General features: G+C 34.0%; 2 protein-coding genes across 2 annotated transcripts in view; one reads left to right on the forward strand and one right to left on the reverse strand.

Annotated features, from left to right (window-relative positions):
- The first annotated feature begins 8,114 nt into the window (after positions 1-8,114).
- Positions 8,115-24,983, forward strand: prg4a (proteoglycan 4a). Its single transcript, XM_056474561.1, has 14 exons — positions 8,115-8,187; positions 9,845-9,956; positions 10,335-10,451; positions 12,374-12,487; positions 12,750-12,803; positions 13,808-13,873; positions 14,795-14,899; positions 16,967-17,185; positions 19,442-19,516; positions 19,621-19,760; positions 22,600-22,756; positions 22,843-22,947; positions 23,908-24,036; positions 24,449-24,983. The coding sequence occupies exons 2-14, from the start codon at positions 9,881-9,883 to the stop codon at positions 24,553-24,555; spliced, it is 1,464 nt and encodes a 487-aa protein (XP_056330536.1). The 5' UTR covers positions 8,115-8,187; positions 9,845-9,880; the 3' UTR covers positions 24,556-24,983.
- tpra (translocated promoter region a, nuclear basket protein) overlaps positions 24,759-25,021 on the reverse strand; it is a 55,772-nt gene continuing 55,509 nt past the window's right edge. Inside the window, exon 51 of the mRNA XM_056474583.1 lies at positions 24,759-24,849. Within this exon, the coding sequence (XP_056330558.1) occupies positions 24,797-24,849 (53 nt within the window). The 3' untranslated portion in view covers positions 24,759-24,796. The remainder of the gene's footprint in view (positions 24,850-25,021) is intronic.

A 25,021-nucleotide genomic window follows, 5' to 3' on the forward strand; every position in this document is an offset into this window, starting at 1 on the left:
CACTTTATGTGTCCGTGTTTTTGATAACAATGTGTGAATCTATGGTTCAGTGCACATTTGTTGTTAAAGCACCACTTTGTTTTGTCTATTTCAGTCGAATGCTTTTTCCTGCTCATTCACCAGGTTTAGGATCAGTAATGGCGCTCAATACGATTTACACAAAATATTGATCACTGATTTTGATACATATCAGATGACAACATATATTTTACACAGAAGTGACCATGGCACAGATATCAAGTATAACGTTTGTATTTACAACCCAAAATTAGGAAAAGTTGGGACAGTATGACAAAACACAAATAAAAAAGTAGCGGTTTACAAATTTTCTTTGTCTTGTATTTTATTGCAGATAATACAACAAGCATTATTTAATGTGTTCCTAGTGTTTTTTATTGTTTGTTTGTTGTTTTTTTTAAATAAACAGTAAAGCACTTACCACTTTGAAGTGTTGCCATTCCTTTTTAAAACACTTAAAAGGCATGTAGGTACTGAAGACACCAAGTGATGAAGTGTTTTAGGTGTAATTTTGTCCCATTCTTCCTGTAAACAATTAGTCCTTTTTTATTTGTGTTTCCTGTACTGTCCCAACTTTTTTTGATTTGGGATTGTATGTGTATTTAAACAAAGGTGTAAATATTTGTTTATCACTACAGTATCTATACAGAGCTACAGTAGATGTTGCCAATTTATTAAGTTAATCTTGTTCAATCGTGTATTTTTATAGAAAGAAAAGCTTAATTGCTGTCACAGGGACTGTTTATTGTCTAAAAAGTTACTAAAATATATCGTTAATACAATAATATGCACATTTTAGGGATAAATAAGGTACAAATGTTTACATTTTGAATGAGTGCATTATATGATCTCTCCCAAATTAAGACCTTGAATATAAATAGGACATTTTAAATTCAGTGAACAACATCAGGCTGTCTAAAAAATACTGTTTTGCTTTTTGGGAGTCACATAATCGTAGACAAAACAGTTCTTTTAGTGCTGGGAAAAGATTAGTCGTGCTTAATCATCTAAAAAATAATAATTTTTAAACGTAATATATGTGTGTGTGTGTGTGTGTGTGTGTACATTTATTATGTATGTTCAAATAAACACATGCATGCTTATATTGGACAAAATAATAATAGAATATATATGTATGTGATCCAAATTATATGTTAACTGAAATATCTATGTGACAGAACTTTTGTATAGCTTTTTTTATGTATATCACACGTCATGTCATATATATTTATTTAGCCCACCTTTTTTCCGTTTTTAAGTATTTCTGTCTGTCTGTCTGTCTGTCTGTCTGTCTGTCTGTCTATCTATCTATCTCTATATCTCTATACATACACATATATATATACATACACATATATATATATATATATATATATATATATATATATATATATATATATATATATATATATATATATATATATATATATATAGTCCGAATTTTTAGCCCTGTTGATTTTCTCGCCAAATGCTGTTTAACGGAGAGAAATTTTTTTCAACACATTTTTAAACATAAAAGTTAATAACTCATTTCTAATAAAAGATTCTTTTATCTTTGCCATGATGACAGTAAATAATATTTGACTAGACACTGTATATATATATATATATATATATATATATATATATATATATATATATATATATATATATATATATATATATATATATATATATATATGTATTTTTTTGTATTTGTATATATATTTGTATTGCTTGTGTGTGTGTGTGTGTGTGTGTGTGTGTGTGTGTGTGTGTGCGTGTGCGTGTGCGTGTGCGTGTGCGTGTGCGTGTGCGTGTGTGTGTGTGTGTATGTGTGTATATTTATATATATATATAATAAGATATTTAAAATACATCCAAAATATTCATATTTCAATTTATTTATTTATTTTTTGGCATAACAGAATGTTGAAGGAATATGTCTCATGCATTCCACAAAAAATAATACGCAGCAAAACCGATAACAATTGGAAATAGATTAGTGATGATGTTAATAATTGCCAATGCTTCTTGAACAACAAACCATAATAGAAGACTGATTACTGAAGCATCATGTGACCCTAAAAGCTTAAGTAAAGATGCTGAAAATTCAACTTTTAATTTGAGGATTAAATTATGTTTTATATTATAAAGCAAACAAAAAAGTTGTAAGTGTTTATTTGTAATAATGTTTCACTATACATCTGTTTTTACAAATAGATGTAGCCTAAAATATTAAAATCTTAGACCGAATTATTTAAAAACGCTAAATATACTAACAAACAAAAATATGTAATGCATTTAAATGCACTGTATAGCTTATATTACACTCTCAAATTCAGTGAATAACCAATTAATGCATCAGTAAATAATATAAGCAATAAACATTTCAGTGCATATTTCGCATCTGTCAAGCTGAGCTGTAGGCTAAATCTGAACAACAGTCTAACCAATAAATGAAAACCCATACTGAGAACATGATCTGTCTGTTCGCTTTTGTTTTGTTCAGACGATGTTTTCGGAATAATTAGCATGGTCTGAGCAGAAAATCTCCTTGACAGTTATGGATATGTGCGATGTTGATTAAAGCAGAGCGCTGAAGTAATGAGTGCAGTGTGTTTAAAGGTGTGGTACAACTACTTCACCATTACGGTACCACAAAAACCACTTCCCACAAAGAGGATGTTTTCTCTCTCTCGCCCGCTCGCTCTCTCGCTTTCATTTCTTCACAGCACGTGGTCATTTTATTGCGACAGGAACTGAGAGTAAAGCCTGAGCGCTCATTAAATAGTGCTATATATTTTTGTTAATGACAACACTGTTTGTTTTCGGGTATTAAGAGGTCATTAGTCCACCATACTTCTCTGTTTGACTTATGAAAGCTCTTTGGCAGCTACTTGAGACATTCACATACCTCATAAACAATCAAACACTCGCTGACCTCCTACATAAAACCAAATCGAGTGACTCAACAGTGAAACAGTGTGTCCTGGCCAATGCATTGACCCAGACTGAAAACCAATTGTGGTCAAATTGTCCCACCAATTGATAATGATTTTTCTTTCTTTTGTTGTTGTTGTTAGCATGACACACTGTAAACAATTCTGGGTTTCACACGGTTCCTGATGTTGTCCAAACACAAATCATTTAAGTTTTCACCTTTTTTTGTGTGATAGGACAGTGGAGATTTTAAAGACAGGAAAGTATGGGGAGCAGACATAGTGGAAGGGTCGGCAAAAGACCTCGAGCCGGGAATCGAACTCGGGTTGCCGTGAACACCTCAGTGCCATGTGTCAACGCACTAACCAAAAGGCTATTGGCCTAAAGATAAGTTATCTTTTAAAGTTGTTTTTATTTAACACAAAACAATTACGTCCCCCATACATTCTCATTTACACACATACAGACAATTTAGCTTACCCAATTCACCTATAGCACATGTCATTGGACTGTGGGGGAAACTTGACCCCGCCGAGGCTCAAATCAGCTGTGAGGTGACAGCGCTACCCACTGCGGCACCCCTCCAACCCTTGTAAATATATCAAAAATCAGTTTTTGGTTAGTAATATGAATATAAGAACTTAATCTAGACAGCTTTAAAGGGGATTTTCTCTGTACTTTTAGCAACTCCGTAATACTTTTAATAACTCAATTATGACTGGTGACTTCATGAAATAATCTTTTGAAAAATAGGTTCAACTGACAAAAATTTTGGAATTCTGAGTAGAAATGTCCAAAGTCTTCCAGGTTTTAGAATTTATTTAGAATTTTAGGTTATAGAATTGCAGTGTTTAGTAACTTGTGTAATTATTTGTCTCATGCGTGGTATAACTGTTTTGGAGGTCTCAAATGAATGGACATGATATTCATATGTAGCCATTCTATATTGTAAATATTTAACTTAATTATTACACAGTGAAATAATTCATTCATTCATTTTCCTTCAGCTTACAGTAGTCCCTTCATTCACAGTGGAATGAACCACCAATTTATCCAGCATATGTTTTACACAGCGGATGCCCTTCCAGCTGCAAACCAGTACTGGGAAACCACAGTGAAATAATAGCTTACAAACTAGATATTAAAGTTTGAGGACAAACTTTATGGTGGCTTGAAAAGCCGAGTCTGAATTAGCATGTTACTAGCATGAATTAGCAAGTAACTAGCATGATTCTAACATAAATTAGCATGTAACTAGCATGATTCTAGCATGAATTAGCATGTTACTAGCATGTTTCTAGCATGAATTAGCATGATTCTAGCATGAATTAGCATGTTTCTAGCATGAGTTAGCATGTTACTAGCATGATTCTAGCATGAATTAGTATGATTCTAGCATGAATTAGCATGTTATTAGCATTATTCTAGCATGAATTAGCATGTTACTAGCATGATTCTAGCATGAATTAGCATGTTACTAGCATGATTCTAGCATGAATTAGCATGTTACTAGCATGAATTAGCAAGTAACTAGCATGATTCTAACATAAATTAGCATGTAACTAGCATGATTCTAGCATGAATTAGCATGTTACTAGCATGTTTCTAGCATGAATTAGCATGATTCTAACATAAATTAGCATGTAACTAGCATGATTCTAGCATGAATTAGCATGTTACTAGCATGTTTCTGCATGAATTAGCATGATTCTAGCATGAATTAGCATGTTACTAGCATGTTTCTAGCATGAGTTAGCATGTTACTAGCATGATTCTAGCATGAATTAGCATGATTCTAGCATGAATTAGCATGTTATTAGCATAATTCTAGCATGAATTAGCATGTTACTAGCATGATTCTAGCATGAATTAGCATGTTACTAGCATGATTCTAGCATGAATTAGCATGTTACTAGCATGAATTAGCAAGTAACTAGCATGATTCTAACATAAATTAGCATGTAACTAGCATGATTCTAGCATGAATTAGCATGTTACTAGCATGTTTCTAGCATGAATTAGCATGATTCTAGCATGAATTAGCATGTTACTAGCATGTTTCTAGCATGAATTAGCATGTTACTAGCATGATTCTACCATGAATTAGCATGTTACTAGCATGATTCTAGCATGAATTAGCATGTTTCTAGCATGAATTAGCATGTTATTAGCATGATTCTAGCATGAATTAGCATGTTACTAGCATGATTCTAGCATGAATTAGCATGTTTCTAGCATGAATTAGCATGTTACTAGCATGATTCTAGCATGAATTAGCATGTTACTAGCATGATTCTAGCATGAATTAGCATGTTATTAGCATGATTCTAGCATGAATTAGCATGTTACTAGCATGATTCTAGCATGAATTAGCATGTTACTAGCATGATTCTAGCATGGATTAGCATGTAACTAGCATGATTCTAGCATGAATTAGCATGTTACTAGCATGTTTCTAGCATGAATTAGCATGTTATTAGCATGATTCTAGCATGAATTAGCATGTTATTAGCATGATTCTAGCATGAATTAGCATGTTTCTAGCATGAATTAGCATGTTATTAGCATGATTCTAGCATGAATTAGCATGTTACTAGCATGATTCTAGCATTAATTAGCATGTTACTAGCATGTTTCTAGCATGAATTAGCATGTTACTAGCATGATTCTAGCATGAATTAGCATGTTACTAGCATGATTCTAGCATGAATGAGCATTTTACTAGCATGATTCTAGCATGAATTAGCATGTTACTAGCATGATTCTAGCATGGATTAGCATGTTACTAACATGTTTCTAGCATGAATTAGCATGTTACTGGCATGTTTCTAGCATGAATTAGCATGTTACTAGCATGATTCTAGCATGAATTAGCATGTTACTAGCATGATTCTACCATGAATTAGCATGTTACTAGCATGATTCTAGCATGTTACTAGCATGTTTCTAGCATGAATTAGCATGTTATTAGCATGATTCTAGCATGAATTAGCATGTTATTAGCATGATTCTAGCATGAATTAGCATGTTTCTAGCATGAATTAGCATGTAACTAGCATGATTCTAGCATTAATTAGCATGTAACTAGCATGTTACTAGCATGATTCTAGCATAAGTCAGCTTGTTTCTAGCATGAATTAGCATGTTGTTAGCATGATTCTAGCATGAATTAGCATGTTACTAGCATGACTAGCATGTCACTATCGTGTTGCTAGCACCTTTCTAGCAAGATTAGCATGTCAGTAGGATGTTAAAACTGTTAGCGTGTGTTAGAATAGCTAGTCACAGTCTCTGGGACAGTTGCTAGGGTGCTGAAATTGGTTGCTAGGGAGTGGCTAGTAAGTTTAAAGGTAATCAGTGATTGGCTGCTGGCTAGACTGAGTTGAATGAGGCCAGACTCTAGTCTGTAGGACAGTCTGATGTAGAGTTATGAGCTCACAAAGGTTGATCCAATGTTAAGTAAATGGGAGTCTTTTACAATGGAAGTCTATGGGACAGTTGCTAGGGTGCTGTAAGTGGTTGCTAGGGAGTGGCTAGTAAGTTAAAAAGTCATCAGTTATTGGCTGCTGGCTAGACTGAGTTAAATGAGTCCAGTTAGAAGTCTGTAGGACAGTCTGATGCAGAGTTATAAGCTCACAAAGTTTGACCCAATGTTAAGTCAATGGGACTTTTGGGTTTTTTCTGGGTCGTTTTTAGGAAAACCCAAGGTCGGATCAGTTAGAAAAGATATAGCAACCCGAGTCAGACCAGTTTGAAGGTTTGACGAAAGTTTGAAGTATGTAGCTTGAAAGGCCTAGGAGGAGATACACTTAGAAATTAGTCTCAGAAGAAGAAGAAGAATAATAATAAGTTTAAGATAGATAACAATATGCTGGCTTTTCAAGCCACCATAATAATGTACTGTCATTACTTAATTTCTAATAGTATAATCAGATAAATAACTTGTAATTTGATTGTGAGATTGTCATTATCTAACCTAGATCACATTCAATTCCTTACTACCTTACACTGATTGTGAAAGAGCGTAAGATAAGATGTAGATAAACGGTTGATATTTGACAGCTGTTTTAAGAAGAAACAAAACATAAAACAACCAATAGTAATATTCACTGATCATACTTTATGTTTTTGTCTGGTTTGGTCTTTGTAAATTAAAAATATTGCACACGATTCATGTAATCATGTTCTGAATGTGATGAGACAAGATCCAATGCCCTTTCAAAATATAATATTGGTTCAAAAATATATGTATTGGTTTAAAATAGGTAAAATTGTTTGGATGTTATTGTGCTGTTCTTACTTACATCCATTTAAATTCTTTACTTATTTAATTCCTTTAAACAAAAAAAGCTTCCACCACAATGTTCAAGGCAAGGCTACTGCTTGGTTGAAAATCGTTTAATTTTTACGAGGACATTAGAAAGGTCAAACACCATCTGTGACAACTAAATCAAGCCGTGGGGAAACACGACCTCTGCAATGACATGTTTTGGTTTCTCTGAATTTGATTAAAAAGCTTCATTCTGACCGCATTAGGAACATTTAAGCGCTCAAATCCAGTATCAGACCCACTGGACACTGAAAGTTTAATAGCGACAATAAAAAAGTTCAATTAACCATCAATCTCGTATGAAGAACATTGAGATCCGAGGACATTTTAACAGAGGTCACTGACTCTTGTCACAGCAGTGTGTGTGTGTGTGGTATATTCACTATGTTGTGCTAACCAAATGCGCCTTAATTTTTGTCTTTGTGGGGAGAGTTATTATTTTATTTATAGGTCCCCATGAGAAAAAAATCGCCCATAAATGATACAGAATGAAGAATCATGAAAAAGTAAAATTGCAGAATGTTTTCTGTGAGGAGGTGATTTAGATGTACAGGGTTAGCGTATATACAGTCTATACAATAATTATTATCTATTGGAAGTCCCAAAATAAAAACCCAAAGTGTGTGTGTACAGGTATGTGTGGCTTTAGGACGCAAAGTTGTATAATGACATAGGTATGACTTAGTGTGTGTGTGTGTGTGTGTGTGTGTGTGTGTGTGTGTGTGTGTGTGTGCGTGTGCGTGTGCGTGTGTGTGGGAGGTAAGATCTTTACATCATCATCCTTTAATTGGGCTGGGTGCTTAATTACATTTTCTGGCCAACATGAGAAATCCAGCTGTCCTATGATATAAAAGAGACAGAAGGAAACCCAGAAGGACAGAACAAGATTCAGACATTTCAACAGACATTTCTCTTCGGTAAGTCTTTTTCTGCATTTAACACTCAGATTTTGCACTGTGAAATTTGTTATGTTTACCGTTTTAAATTATTGTAAATGTGTATATAATTTTAAAACCCTTTATGAGGAGCAGTGAGCATCTGAAATAAGTTTAAGCTGAATTTGTACTAATATTATGACATAATTAGACCTCATCAACAGGTGGCTTACGTTTAACATAAGAATAATGTAATTATTATGAAGTACAACAGATGTGATGCTTTATTTTGCCTTATTATCATTTCTTAATTGAAGTAATTTTTTTTCTTTTTTAAATATTTCCCAAATGATGTTTAAAAAAGCAAGGAAATTTTCACAGTATGTCCGATAATATTTTTTCTTCTGGAGAAAGTCTCAGTTGTATTATATCGGCTAGAATAAAAGCTGTTTTTAATTTTTTATAAAATATTTTAAGGTCAAAATTATTAGCCCCTTTAAGTTATATTTTTGTTCGACAGCCTACAGAATAAACCATCGTTATACAATAACTTGCCTAATTACCCTAACCTTCCTAGTTAACCTAATTAACTCAGTTAAGCCTTTAAATGTCACTTTAAGCTGTATAGAAGTGTCTTAAAAAATATCTAGTCAAATATTATTTACTGTCATCATGGCAAAGATAAAATAAATCAGTTATTAGAAATCAGTTATTAAAACTATTATGTTTAGAAATGTGTTGAGAAAATCTGCTCTCAGTTAATTCAGACTTCAACTGTATATATTTTTGTAATAAAACCACAGCAACCACAAATTAACCATGGTTTTACAACAGCACAATAATTTAAAAAAATAATAATACTGCAGTTGTAATAACCTATGATAAAATGGTTGATTTTGTAATTGCTTATTGTTTTAATTGTCTCCTTTTTCCTGTGCATTTTCCAAAATTGAAAATAAATTGTAACCAACATTTACAAAAATCATAAGTTAGGAGTGATAAACAATATGTGATATATTATATCAAACCATTATAGTGGATTTTTGCTGCTAACATTGTACTAATAAATGCTTTTAAAACAACATAAAATGTGTTTATAAACAACAGTGTGTGGAGAAACAGTGTCATATTCTGGCTACACGGTCAAAATGTGTAGGTCATGTTATGCAGATTGCACCGTCCAATTAAAAAAAAAGCCATTAAAAGTAATTTATGGTAAATATTTAAATGTTTTAGAATTATAATAGCAATTATTAGATTTAATCTGTTGTGATGGTGTACTGTATTTTTGCATATTGCAGTTTTATACAGCTATCTTTAGTACAATAACAGTTTAATGCAGAAAATCTAAACTAAATCTAAATGAAAGGGCTACTTTATTAGTTTATCAGTTCACTAGTTAAATCTACTATATTCTGCAGCATTGATTAACAGAGTTGTAAATACTATAATATATAATACACTTTACTAAAGTATGTTTTAAAAACACAATTTTTTTTCATGTGGGCTGTTACTGTTTTGTGTTTTTCATTTAAACAGTACAGATCCATTCAGTACACTTTCACATTAAATTAACTTGTGACATGGGTGTTCATTTTGTTCATGTTTCAGTCAAGCAGCTTACAGGCTTCAGTGTTTAGTGACGAAGTAGTCTCTGTCAGTCAGATATACAGGTGTGTGACGATGTTGTCTCTGTCAGTCAGATATACAGGTGTTTGTGTGATTGAGTGTCATCATGATGACTGGATTGACCGTGCTTTGGTCTCTTCTGGCTCTGGTCTGTGTTGCCCTGCCGTCGACTGCTGCTCAGGGTGAGTCGCTGTTTTCTGGATTTTTGTCAGTTCTGCTTTGAATAGATAGACCCTTTTCACAACGACGTCACTTCACTTCCACCATCGACAATGCAGTGTATTTTTAGTTCCGGTTTACCTTTGAATGAATTGGAGACTTCTTTGGAAAATTCACAAATGAAAATTTTAACATTGCACGTTGTGATTAAGATTAATACAGTATTGGGCATGTAATAATTCTAATCTCCTTTCGAGTTCGAGTTCGAACATGATTTTTTTGAGTTATTAAGAATAGGAAGTTATCATGGAAAGTATATGTTCGCAACCTTTTCACTTGTTAATCAAGTTTATTTACTCAATAATGGATGAGTGAGTGGTGTGTTATTGTTTTTTACACAGGCAGCTGTGTGGGCAGATGTGGAGAGCCGTTCAGTCGTGGACACATCTGCAACTGTGACTACAACTGTTTTGTTCATGGGGAGTGCTGCAAGGATTTTGAGGACGTCTGCACCGCAAGTAAATGCCTCATCACAATATAATTCTGAATAAAATTCAATAATTATGAATATAATTCATATTCACTGCTTTGTTACTAACTTACATATTGGTGAATATTTGTAAAATGGTAAAAAAAAAAATCTTGTCACAATTTATGTATATATCTGTCAGTAGCTACATCTATAATATAAATTGGGTGGGTGGGTGGTTTATGAAGATTTAGGCCAATGGGGTATCCAATTTTATTTATAGAATTTGATGAATCAAAATATACATTTTGGTTTACAACATTCATTGAAAACCTTTTCTTCAGTTCCCAATCCAATTCACCAATTTTCATGCTAAAATGTATTCTAATACTGTTTTATATTTTAATAATAAAAAAATAAATAAATAAAAAACTTTTATGATTTTACTGTAATTATTTAATTTAAGTTTTTTCCATTAATTTTCCAATATTATATTTTTTTGTTTATTTGAAATGACAGGATCATTTTAACTGAATTATACAGGAAAAAAATAAATGAGTTATCATTGTTAAGCTTACAAATAATATATTTATTTGTATTTATGTATTGTTTTTATATATTATACATTTTTAGTGGATGTTTATAGAACCTTTAGACAAAGTCCAAAAGAAAAAAAACGTTGTTTTGTACTATACAATATTGAAGTACAAAGCTTTTAAGTCTTCGTATAATTTAGAGACTAAATATTAAAATGTATTATATAATTATATATTAAACATTTTATTAACCCTTTAACTACCCCACTAAGAAACAAATATTTGGATTGTATTTCTTAACTCCTAATGTCACTAGTTAACACACTCGATGCACAGTTAACACATCCTGTAATTTCTAAAATATGAACTGTAAGACCAATTTATTAAAAAATATATCATCTAAATAAAATATTTTTGAATACTTAGTCATCTTTATTTTTGAAGTATGCTATAAAATATTTCAGATTCTCATTTAACATGATTTTGGTTTTATTGTAAAAAAAAAAAAATGTGCAACAGGATTATGTTTGTTTGATTTTTTTCTAATCCAACAATGCTGTGTGTGTAAACCATTATTTAAAACAGCCATTCTTTAAATGACCTTAAGAGTCATTATTTAAAACAGTCAAAATATGGTCAACCATCTGGTAGAGCAGACAGTTTAAAGAAGCAAAATAAAACTGAGAATAAATCTATAATTTGGTTCAAGAGGCTGTCACATATTTTTACATTTACTTTATTGACATTACTAAAGGCTTCACAGCAGATAGACTTGTGTAACCTGGGGCTGGTTTCATAAACTGCGTCTTAAAAAGTTAGTCTGGTTATAAAAAGCCTGGTTATAACTTTTAAAGTAAGTTTGTTAACTTTTTCAAAATAGATCATATGACAAATGCTCTGTCCCAATTTGCATGTCATAAATAATTATTCTTAACATGTTCTCTATGGTTTCCCAATGTTGGGTTGCGGCTGGAAAGGCATTCGCTGTGTAAATCATATGCTTGTTAAGTTGGCGGTTCATTACGCTGCGGCGACCCCTGATTAATAAAGGGACTGAGCCGAAAAGAAAATGAATGAATGAATGAATAAATGAATAAATCAATGTTGTCTATGTTTATACAACTGGCTCCATAGATGGACATTTTTAGAATGCATTTATTTTTAGGGCATAGTGCAGCCAAAAATTTATATTCTCTTATCATTTTCTCACTCTTCACTGGCTCCAAACTGGCTCCAAACATAATGGAAGTTATTTTAAAGAAAGCAGGAAACCGATAACCATTGAGTACAATTAGTTTTTCACACTATGGATGTCAGTGCTTACCTTACCAGTTTTCAACATTCCAACATTGACATGATAAAAGCCTTGAAAAATTCATGTTTAATATGTGAAATACTAGATTAGTTTGTTCTATAATTGTTGCGTAATTGTCAGGTGAGTCCTGCAGAGGTCGCTGTGGTGAGCCGTTCCGCCGTGGCCGTCAGTGTGAGTGTGATTCAGGCTGTGTTCTCCACAACACCTGCTGCCCAGACTACAGCACACACTGCGGTATGATGACTACACTTTTTATCGATTTTACTGACCCAGGGAACTAATGATTATTAGCAAACCTTCATTCTTACTTCTACAAATGTATGATAAATTCATTAAAAAAGACACATTTTAGTGGACAAAAAGTAAGCAAAGAAATAATAAAGCTGTTTAACACCTACTGTTTTGATGAACACTAACTCTTTTCATATTTGACCCAGATTTTCTCAATCATACTTCAATTGCATGTCTGTTTTGACTGCATTCTTGTCTTTTTTAGATGCTGTTTCCCATTTGCAAGCTCCAAGAAGCACCAAACCAAACACACCAACAGGTGTTATTTTAATGTTTATTTAATTCTCTTTTCATTACCACTACAAATTTTGTTTTGTTTTGTTTGTTTAAAGCAGCTTTTGGGAGCCATTAGGGCTGAATGGGTGTAGTAGAAACTCTAAATCAGTGGTTCTCAAAGTAAACAAACTGAGAGGGAGTCTCTTGGGGATTTCCAAAAATCGAATAACTGTTAATAATCTATTAAAATTACCATATTTTATTAATAACCTAAAAAAGCTATTGGCCTTTTCGATATCTTTTTCATGACCCCTGGTGTTTTTACGCTAGATTAACAACACAGCAATATCAAGTCAATTGCAGCAGATCCCACCAGTCTCATTAGGTGAGGTTAAATTAAACACATGAATAAATGACTATACAAAAATTAGACTGTTGCACTTTTTTGTGCTGCCAATATGCTTGTGTTTATATAGGCCTATTGATGTGTGTGAGCCATTATGTGTTTATCATTTATGTTTATTACCACCTTCAAAAATAGTGGGGGTCGCAAGCCCCACTTGGCATTGTTACTTTAGAGGTCGTGGGCTGGAAAGCTTGGGAACCCCTGCTCTAGGTGCTGTTCAGAAAGTCATTATAAGGCCTTTCACACCAGAGGAACTTTATTTTTATATATAGTTCTAAAACTATTGATGTACTAGGAACACCATTTGGGACACTAAATTAGTTCTTACTTCACAGCAGATTCTAATCCAGAACAATAGGAACTACAGTGATTTAAGTGCACACTAACTGGGAAGAAAAGTTTCCTGAAGCCTATGTGACCCCTAAGCACTTTCAGACTGTTGTGAGAGTGAGGAGAAAGGTGCAGATACATTTCATTTTGGAGATGGATCATAAAGAGTGAATCTGACAATGAATTCAGTAAAAATCGAGCAGCATTCATCTTTTAACAGATGATTTCTTCTAGAAATAAGAAACAGTGGGGATGCAGTCTGACTGGAGACTGAATAAAGACAACATGTATTTTTATTTGCTGTTTTGTAGATTATACTGAGGAGTGTATCGCAGCATGTCTTGCAGCTCAACAAAACCCAGATGTGATGAGATATGGTGAGCTCACATCAAATATATGTGTACTATATTTATATAACACCAAACATGTATTCTTTTCTTTGAAAGAATCTTTTATACTCTTAATCTGCATTTACTTGTCTTTCCTCTCAGATGATCCTCCAGAAATCATTCTAATATCCTGATTTAGCACACACATTTCTTTATGAATTATAAAGAATTATGCATTCAGGTCTGCTTTTGACTCTAATGAAATAAACTAAATGTTTAGTACATTTTGATTATAAACGTAAAGATGTATGCATAATGATGCACCATTAAAACATGAAACATTGTTCACATTTCATTTGAAAGTCTTAATTTGAGAGATTTATGCAGGTAAATAGTATTATTTGTTTGAAAACTGTTTTAAATGCATCTGTCTTTATGCGGGCTGTTGAACAGCAACACATTTAGAGAAATTTAGTTTGTAATTTATTAAGATTTATTTATTATTATAAGATTATAAAATGACAATGGATTGAGAACTTGAAATTACCATGTTTTCTTTCACATTCTTAATCCATTTGCTTCTGAAAAATAATTCAGTTACTTTTTCCTACATTTTCAAAAGATATATTCTTGTATCTAAAGTGTACATTTTTGGTAACTAAAAGGTAGGCTACATGTTAGCACTTAAACCTTTCAAAGATACACTATCGTCTTGTGTAATATGTTCCTCTAAGGTATTAATGTGGAACCTACAAATGCCTTTTGAAAAGGTGCTGCCCCATTGACAGCTTTTGCACCTTTATTTCGGAGAGTGCACAGATTTTAATATTTTCCTCAAAACCAAAAACTGATCGTTGAAATTGCATTATTTAAATATCTTTAGTGTCACATGCTTGCTAGTTACCAGTTTAATTGTGTTGATAAAAAAATTACCAATGCATTTTTATCAGTAGCATGTAACTTTTTTAGGGAGTGGACTGAATAATTTGATGACTCCATCTGACTCTCCGCTCCTTCCTGCTGGTGGCGCTCTGTCACAGGATGGCCCATATACTTCTCCCTCTGACATCCCTGGTAACAGACTGATTAAAAAAAAGAATAAATCTATTAAAATTCATTATTTTGAGCCGGCAATATTAATACAAACTAGGGCTGCACCATATTGAAAAATTGTGTGATATGTAATGTTGTTTATTGCAGTAACAATATTTTTTTGGGATAGAACATTTCCCTAGAAAAATGCAACTTTTTTAGGCTTTTTTAAAAATTATTAGTTTATGTAATGATAAACAGGTAAATGATATTTTTCAGATCTAAATAATTATAATTCAGAATAAAAACTGTCAAGGTGCAAACATTTAACATTTTAAAACAGTGTTTCCCAATCCTGTTCCTGGAGGCACACCAACAGTACATATGTTGTATGTCTCCCTTACGCCGAGTTCCGACTGCATGATTTTAACCCCGATTCTGGCTCGCCGACAGGTTTTGAGAAATCGCCGACAAATGCCTGAAATCACAGGCAAATTGGTGCTCGTTCACGCAAGTAACAATCACACAGTATGAACTATCAAAGACGCGACCTGAGAGAATTGCCGATGAGTCGCCGACACCAGTGAGATATTTGGCATGCTGTCAGCGATTCAAATCATGCCGCGTTCTGATTAAAATGTGTTCTGATTGAAAATAACATCGACGATTACCTACAGCCGATCAGAGCAGCATCCACTAGTATAGGTATCTGCAGGCCAGCGGGAGTTTGGGAGAGAAGTTAAAAGCACTCATTTTCAGTTTATTTGGACCCAAGAAACGGAGGAAAAACTAATGGAAATTTGGCAGGAGCACCGTGTCTGTTTGATGTGTCATCTGAGCAATACCACAAAGCTTCTTTCTCATTATGTAGTTAATAACAAAAGAAATACTACGTGACCTCGCGTTGTTTCTATGTGACTTCTTGTGTGTGTTTGGTTGCGAGACGTAGTTTGGACAAAGTTGTTGACGATTCTTCTTATTGAAAAGTCATGCAGCATGAAACCCCTCATCGCCGATCCATCTTGCTGTGTAAACAAAGCAGCGACGAAATGCTAGCCCAGATAGTCATGCAGTGTGAAAACATCCGTGACATGACTACTTTGAAAATCATGCAGTCTGAACTCACCATTGTCTGGTTTTGGAGTCTCTTCTAATGTTCTGATGAGTGGATTCAGGTGTGTTTAATTAGGAAGAGGTTGAAAATGTGTACTGTTGGTGTGCCTTCAGGAACAGGGTTGGGAAACACTGTTTTAAAGCTCTGAAAACCGGGCTGCACGGTGGCGCAGTGGGTAGCACGTTCTCCTCACAGCAAGAAGGTTGCTGGTTCAAGCCTCGGCTGGATCAGTTGTCGTTGTGTGGAGTTTGCATGTTGTTCGCGCGGGTTTCTTCCGGGTGCTCCGGTTTCCCCCACAAGTCCAAAGACATGCTCTTTAGATGAATTGGGTAAGCTAAATTGTCCGTAGTGTATGTGTGTGAATAAGTGTGCATAGATGATTCCCAGAGATGGGTTCCGCATCCGCTGCGTAAAACATAGCTGAATAAGTTGGCGGTTCATTCCGCTGTGGCGACCCCAGGTTAATAAAGGAACTAAGCCGAAAAGAAAATGAATGAATGAGTAAAAACCTCAGTAGACAATCTGACTCTGAATGGCTGTTGTCAATTTCCTCTCTTGACTTGACTCCCACCATTAGTATTTATTTTCAGCAGGGTTCACCTTTGGGCTGCTCCAGCCAATAGCAGAACTACAGATACTGGGCAGGTGGGGATAAAGACAGCAAGGCCCCATCTGCTTGTTCAAATTAACAATCCCTGCATAAAATAAATGTAATTTTTCACACGTGTTAGTGATACATATATTGCATATATTATTATCACAATATACATTTGTGCAGCCCTAACACAAACCTACATTTAATTTTACTTACACTAATACTGCTAAAATAAAATTTTTCAAGACACACATACATATATACATATATATTGCTACTCTCTGGTAATTTTAAGTGTTTCTTTTTTCTTTATTTGCATAAAAGTGTCTGGTTAATGAATAAATGTAAGTTTTAACGCATGCTTCAGAATATAAACTGAATGACTCACGTGCTGTAACAGGTTTGTCTTCCAGTCCTTCTGAATTCCCTCTGGCAGATTTGGTTGCTGCTGCTCCGCCCCAGCCAGCAGGAGCTTCCTCTGAGAATCCACTAGCTGTCCCGGTGCAGGTGTCCCTCTCCATCAGCGGGCAAGCAGACGGGCCGTCCAGCAGTTCAGGCAAACCCAGCACTCCTGCAGACATTGCGCAGGCCCCAGCGGACAGCAGCCCTGCAGGACCAGGTATGAAACTGCTAGTACATTTGAAATGAACACCACCATTTAGAAATATTTTAAACTATTTATTATAATTATTTAACATATTCATTTTCTAAAGGCTAAATCATTAGACCTGTGAAATTGATTATTTTTTAAATATTCTCCAAGTATTACTTATAATATATTTTTTAATTAATTAATTAATGACTGTTAAGGTCATTTAAAGAATGACTGTTTTAAATAATGGTTTTTTGTTGGTTTACCAAAAAATTAAAAAACATAATTCAGTTGCACTACTACACCTGATTTTATTTTTATTGAAAAAACAAACAAAAAAGATTTATGGTATACGTCAAAAGCTGAACATGGTTTAGTATTCAAAAATGTTTTATTTTGATTATGTTTTTAAATAAATTGGTCTTATGCTTCATATTTTTATAGTATATGTATTAATTCCAGTACTTTTACCATAAACCAATGTATCAAACATTTGGTATAGGCTGATATTTTTGAATTTATGGGATGTCAGTAAGTAATGTGTATTTACAGTTGAAGTCAGAATTATTAGATTTAAATATTTAAATATTTCCCAAATGATGTTTAAAAGAACAAGGAAATTTTCACAGTATGTCTGATAATATTTTTTCTTCTGGCGAAAGTCTTATTTGTATTATATGGGCTAGAATAAAAGCTGTTTTTAATTTTTTAAACACCATTTTAAGGTCAAAATTATTAGCCTCTTTAAGCTAATCTTTTTTCAATAGTCTACAGAACAAACCATCATTACACAATAACTTGCCTAATTACCCTAACCTTCCTAGTTAACCTAATTAACCCAGTTAAGTCTTTAAATGCCACTTTAAGCTGAATAGAAGTGTCTTGAAAAATATCTAGTCAAATATTATGTACTGTCATCATGGCAAAGATCCCATTCTAATCCCATTCAAAAAACCCATTGACTTTTGGACGAGGGAACTGCTAAAATGCTAACTCACTTCGGGGGTTTTGCAAACAAATGGACATCATAGTTCCTCCACTCTGTGGTCTACAAAACAAAATATCGATATATAATGATTTGCCTAATTACCCTAACTTACCTATTTATGCCCTTAAATGTTACTTTAAGCTGAATACTAGCATCTTGAAAATATCTAGTAAAATATTATTTACTGTCATCATGGCAAAGATAAAAGAAATCAGTTATTAGAAATCAGTTATTAAAACTATGTTCAGAAATGTGAAAATCTTCTCTTCGTTAAATAGTAATTGGGAAAAAAAATAAACAGAGGGCTAATAATTCAGGGGCTAATAATTCTGACTTCAACTGTATATAGTACATTTATTGTGTATGGCCATACACCCAAAGCGCTTCATAATCATAAAGGGGGGTGCAGCATCCACTTGGAAGGAATTTGGTCAGGACAGGGGGGTTACACCCCTGCTCTTTACGAGAAGTGCCATGGGATTTTTAAATGATCACAGAGAGTCAGGACCTCGGTTTAATGTCTCATCCGAAAGACGGATGTGTTGAAAAAAAATGTATTGAGTCTGTTAACTAGCGACATTAGGAGTTAAGAAATGCAATCCAAAAAATGTCTTTCTTGGTGAAGCAGTTAAAGGGATAAACAATATTATTTACTGAGACTAAATAAATTTGTTAGTAGAAATTTTTAAAAAGGTTGTGTTTGAAAAATGTGTTGAAGAATCTTTCTGCTAAACAGCACTTGGGAAATATTTGAAAAATAATTCAAATTTCACAGGATGGCTGATTATTTTATCTTTAACTTTTTTTCTTTTAGGGAGAATGTTTTCCACCTGGGATCATTTTTACAAAGAATAATTCAAAATATACAAATAAATTTCACTCAGAAATTGCTATTACGTTGCAGAACTAATTACAAAAAATGGCACATTGAACTAAATGCAACCGCCATTTTTTGTAAAACATGCTCCAATAACACATCTTATCCGCCCAGCCCCAGTGTCTTGACTGAAAGAATCACATGCTCATTTAAATATGCTGAATCGGTGCTGTATTAATAATGGCTAACTAGTAAAATGTTATGTACTGTCATCATGACAAAGACAAAAGAAATTGGTTATAATTTGTTAAAATTTCACAGAAGAGTTGATAATTTAGCTTTTAACATTGTGTGTGTTTATTTTTCTTTTGTTACCTTTCTGATTTTATTGTTTTTGCATTATAGCTTGGTTAAATCTAAATCTTAACTTTTCCAAATTATTGATGAAGGATATTAAGGGTTGATCTCTGTGCCTCAGGGCCCAATCTCTGCAGTGGAGTTGTCATAGATGGAATGGCTGCTCTCTTCAATGGCTCCATCATTGTTTTCAGAGGTACGCATTCTGCATTTTCCACCATACTGTTGGAGTATGACGATAAGACATTCTTATCTTAAGTTTTCACTTAAAGACATTAAGTGAAGTCCTGTCCATCTCAGGTCACTTCTTCTGGCTGCTAAACCCCAAGACTAGAAGAGCCGGTCCTGCTCGCAGAATCACTGAAGAACTGGGCATCCCGTCACCCATCGACACGGCCTTCACACGCTGCAACTGCCAGGGCAAGACTTACATCATCAAGGTACTGAAGAACACCCAAAACAAAGTCAATAATTGTATTTGCAACCGTGGGTCAAGAAATTACTACAAAATGATACTCTCAATTGAAAATACTATCTGTATTTTTACTTGAGAGTATCATTTTGTAGTATTTTGGAAATGAATTTAAAAGTATCAGGCCATAAATACTCACTCACTACCTTACTCATGTATCTAGTCCCTGCTTTATTAGGGCTCATCACAGTTTACTCTGGCACCAATTATTCTGGCATATGTTTTATATGTGACGGATGTCCTTTCAGCTGCATGAACAAAAATACACCTTAGTAAGTGTAAAAAATAAAGCTTTTATTACTTAAGTACTTAAAATGTAAATGTGTTCTTTCTCAGAAATTAACATTTTTATGCGGGGACATTTCGGTTTAACTATGTAGATTTTTCCTTCAATGCAAAGTAATTTGTAAGATAGACATCACGTGGAGTTAGAGACAAAAATGACAATGGCAAAGGCCAAAAACATCTATAGAGTCCAAACAACAACAATTGGGTTTGGGTTAACAACAAAAGGGTTAGTTCATCAAAATAGTTCATCTTATTTCTGTTGCAACAAAAGCAGATATTTTGAAATGTGTTGGAAACCTGTAACCACGACTTCCATGGTATTTTTTTTTTGCTACAATGTATGCAGTTGTACATATACAATGTATGTAGTTGTGGATGTCAGTAGTTACCTGTTTTCAGCTTTCTTCATAAAGTCACTACCCTTTGGGTCAATCCCTGCTTTATTAGGAGTCACTACAGTGGAATGAACCACCAATTACTCTGGCAATTACACTTTGCATTAAAGGAAAATTCAATATAGTTAAACAAAAAAGTCATCTCATTATAAAAATATATATTTTTGAGAAAAAACACATTTACATTTTAAATACTTATTAATCAAATACTTCTATAATTAAATTGTATAATTAAAAGCTTTTTTTACATTTGCTTACAGTTGAAGTCAGAATTATTAGCCCACGCTTGAATTTATTTTTCTTTTTTAAATGTTTCCCAAATGATGTTTAACGGAGCAAGGAAATTTTCGCAGTATGTCTGATAATATTTTTTCTTCTGGAGAAAGTCTCATTTGTTTTATTTCGGCTAGAATAAAAGCAGTTTTACATTTTTTAATGTTAAAATTATTAGCCCCTTTAAGCTATATATTTTTTTGATAGTCTACAGAACAAACCATCGTTATACAATAACTTGCCTAATTACCCTAACCTGCCTAGTTAACCTTATTAACCTAGTTAAGCCTTTAAATGTCACTTTAAGCTGTATAGAAGTGTCTTGAAAAATATCTAGTCAAATATTATTTACTGTCATCATGACGAAGATAAAATAAATCAGTTATTAGAGATGAGTTATAAAAACTATTATGTTTAGAAATGTGTTAAAAAATATATCTCTGTTAAACAGAAATTGGGAAGGGGGGCTAATAATATAAACAGGGGCTAATAATTCAGGGGGACTAATAATTCTGACTTCACCTGTAAATGTATTTTTGGTCATGTGGCTCATAAAGGATTGGAACTGTGAGTCAATTTTCTACCCATTTAAAGGGATACTCTGTTCTTTCTCAATGCTATTTATCCTTGAAAATTACTAAGCAAAATTTACAACTAATTTAACACAGAATGTTCCTTTAAAACACTTTTGGGAGACTTGAAACATCCCATTTATCAAATAAAAAAACAAAAAACACACCAGTATACTTAACAGATAACTAATAGAAATAAAGCTACGCAAAATAACGAAGAGACTTGAAAATGTTTGTGTGGATGTTCTGGATTTATGATGTTTGTGTTTGAGTAAATTGCTATTAGTTTTATTCTATGAGGGGCTGATCAAATTTCTTACAATTTTGTTTTTTAATTGTCATTTAGAGACATTTTTAAGCTGTAGAAGCAGAGAGCTGTTTAACAAGCTGAAACAATGCACTTGATCTTGCATGTTAAAGGGATAGTTCACCCAATAATTTAATAAAAACATTTGATGTGTTATTATTATTGTATTGAACACAAAAGAATATTTGGAAAATGTTGGAAAGCTGTAGCCATTGACATCCATAGTAGGAAAAACAAATACCGTGATTAGAAAAGTCTGTGGTTACAGGTTTCCAACTTTCTTCAAAATATCTTTTGTATTCAACAAAAAAAAACACATACAGGTTTGAGTAAATGATGACAGAACTGTTATTTTTGGGTGAACTATCTCTTTAAGCATGCATATTTTCTGCTTATCAAATTTTATGTGCATATTTATTCATTTATTTATTTTTCGTTAGCTTAGTCCCTTATTTATCAGTGGTCACCACAGCGGAATGAACCAACAACTATTCCAACATGTTTTACACAGCAGATGGCCTTCCAGCTGCAACCCATTACTGGGAAACACACATACACTATGGCTAATTTGGTTCATCCAATTCACCTATAGTGCATGTCTTTGTACTTTGGGGGAAACCGGAGCACCCAGAGGAAACCCATGCGAACACGGGGAGAACATGCAAACTCCACACTAAAATGCCAACTGACCCAGTCAGGACTCGAACCAGCAACCTTCTTGCCATGCTAACCACTGGGCCACTGTGCCACCTTTAATGTGCATATGATAGAAGAAAATAAAATGCTAAGAATAAATAAACATAATAAATCGTCAGAAGTGTTCTCGATTACAGTTCAGAATACTTGTACTTTTAATTCAGTAAAGTACAAATCCCCAAATATAACACTTGAGTGCAGTCATCAAGTACAATGATTTCAAATATTTTACACACCTTTGCTAACTGGCTAAACTGTATATTTTCCCTCACTAAGGGTGACAGCTACTGGAGTTTTGAGAATGGTGTTTTGGAGTCTGGATATCCCAGATCCATGTCGCAGGATTTCGGTGGGCTCAGCGGTGACATCACTGCTGCTCTTCCAGTCCCGGCCACCAGAAAGAGGCCAGAGTCGGTCTACTTCTTCAAGAAAGGTACTGAAGAGAGCCGTCTGCCTCCTGTGTTTGGTTGGAGTCTTTAGAAATGAGAATGTTTGTCATGATTTGTATTTTCTATTTAGGGGGTAAAGTTCAGAAACTCTCTTTTCCTCCCGGAAGTGGACCAAATTGCAGTGGAAAGAGGTCTAAAAATACTGACAAGCCCTCCAAAAATGGCAAACAAGCAGGTGATCTCAATTTAGCTCTTAATTGAGGTGTTACAAGAATTTGTATTAAGAAGTGCATTGAAGATATTTTTAAAAAATCAGATTTTACAGAAAATAAGGTTTATCTGTTTTGGGTAATGAACACTATAAACAGAAAGACAGAAATATTGTAAAATCTGTCACTGAAATAAAAGTGGCAACTTGAAATATAACATGGATAAATATTTTTTAGTTCTGCTCACCCCACAAGTGCAGTATTCCAAATGGGAAAAGAAATGGAGCATTAAAATATAAATAGAAGTTTTATTTCAGCAGATCGTTTTCTTAAAGGGTTAGTTCACCCAAAAAATAAAATCACTTCATTTATTTTCCCTCATGTCGTTCCAGACCTTTATGAGATTCTTTCTTCTGTTGAACACAAAGAAAGATATTTGAAAGAATGCTGGTTCCATAGTAGGACAAAAAAGTCAATAAGTCCCAGCAACCAGCATTCTACAAAATATCTTCTTTCAAGAGTTCACACTTAGCTGATGATTGATTATAAGCAAGTTTGGCATGCTGTTCCAGGAGAGACCCCTGGGCTCCCTCCCGTTTGCAGGGCGAGAGGGGAGCTTTGAGCTCAGGTAGATCTCGAGAACTCCCCCTTTTTGATAAGAGCTGATGACTAAAATGATTGTTATGAAAAGATATGCTGCTGCATGAGAGTTTGACTGTAGTGCTAAATTTAGATTTTAAATCGAAGATGACTGTAGGATAAACCCTGGCTCTTTATAGTGGGTTAGGAATCGTCTGATTGGTGGATCATACATAGTTATTGCAAAACCAGCCGTGTTCAATCATAATCATGTGATCCTCTCGAAATTAGTTTATAATTAAACTTCACTTTGTGTTCATAAATTTTCATTTTGGGTTAAACCGTTATTTTTATTGGTAACTGCAACAATTAATAAGATACAAAATGTGTTATGTATCATTTGACAGAAATCCAGCTATCAGGGGAGATCAACATCAAGCTGAAAATGAAGGGCTTCCCCAGCGCTGTGTCATCAGCAGTGTCCATGCCAAACCCCAGGAAGTCTGATGGCTTTGATTACCTTGTTTTCTCCTGGCGTAAGTGACAATATTCTGTTTTGCAGGAGACATAGTATTTCCTGTAGAATTAAATCTGTAAGACTTTTTGTATCAAAATACCCCCAAACCACTAGAAGTGTTATATGTATCTTGCTGACTTATGTGCGTACATAATTCCAAATATTTTTCAACCAGAGCAATTTGCACAAACCATACGGTAAACGCCCAAACACTCAATTTGTGCAATGACGACAACAACTCTCATGATTCCACACTCAGTCACGCTGTCATCAAACTGCACCTTGTTTGTGAACATGCACACTGTAGCAACAAAGATGACATACCTTTAAAAGTGGAGTGTGTTTGTGATATTCAGTTGTACAATAGTAATAACTGAATTATGACATTTGAAGTGACACATTTAATAACTCCATCTCTGCGCTTTTTACAGCTAAAGTCTTGAACGTCAAGATCAGCGGCGATCTGCCTGCTTTGACGGCACCTGCCAGCCACTCGTCACAGCAGAATGACATCATCAAGTGGCTCCACTGTGCCTGAAACTCCAGCTTTAAACAAACGGCACCAGCAGCTGCTCTGCGACAATGATTCTCCATTTATTAGCAAAACATAGCATCAGGATGATTACTCACAAAATATAAAATAACTAATCTAAAGCAATGATTTCAAGCACACTGAAACAAAACATTAAACATAAAACAGCAGTGAGCTGATAGTTTTGAAGAGTCATGGATGTGTGCTCAGTGTTTCTGCTGGGCAGACGCTGGAAACACGGCTGGATTTAGAAAGGAGAGCCTCTGCTGAGCCCTCGACCCCGACCTCCACGAGGAAAACCTACAAAATAAAATTTAAACTTGTTCACAAGTTTCTCCAGAACAAACATCCAGATGTCCAGCAGTATATGTTGAAAGCTTCTGTATGCATTTACAATATTCTTTGCTCCATTAAAACCCAGAAAATCTTTCAAATGCAGTCTGTGTGGTGTATCTGTATGAGTAAGAGTAAC

This window comes from Danio aesculapii, chromosome 2, assembly GCF_903798145.1.
Source record: "Danio aesculapii chromosome 2, fDanAes4.1, whole genome shotgun sequence".
Taxonomy (NCBI): Eukaryota; Metazoa; Chordata; class Actinopteri; order Cypriniformes; family Danionidae; genus Danio; species Danio aesculapii.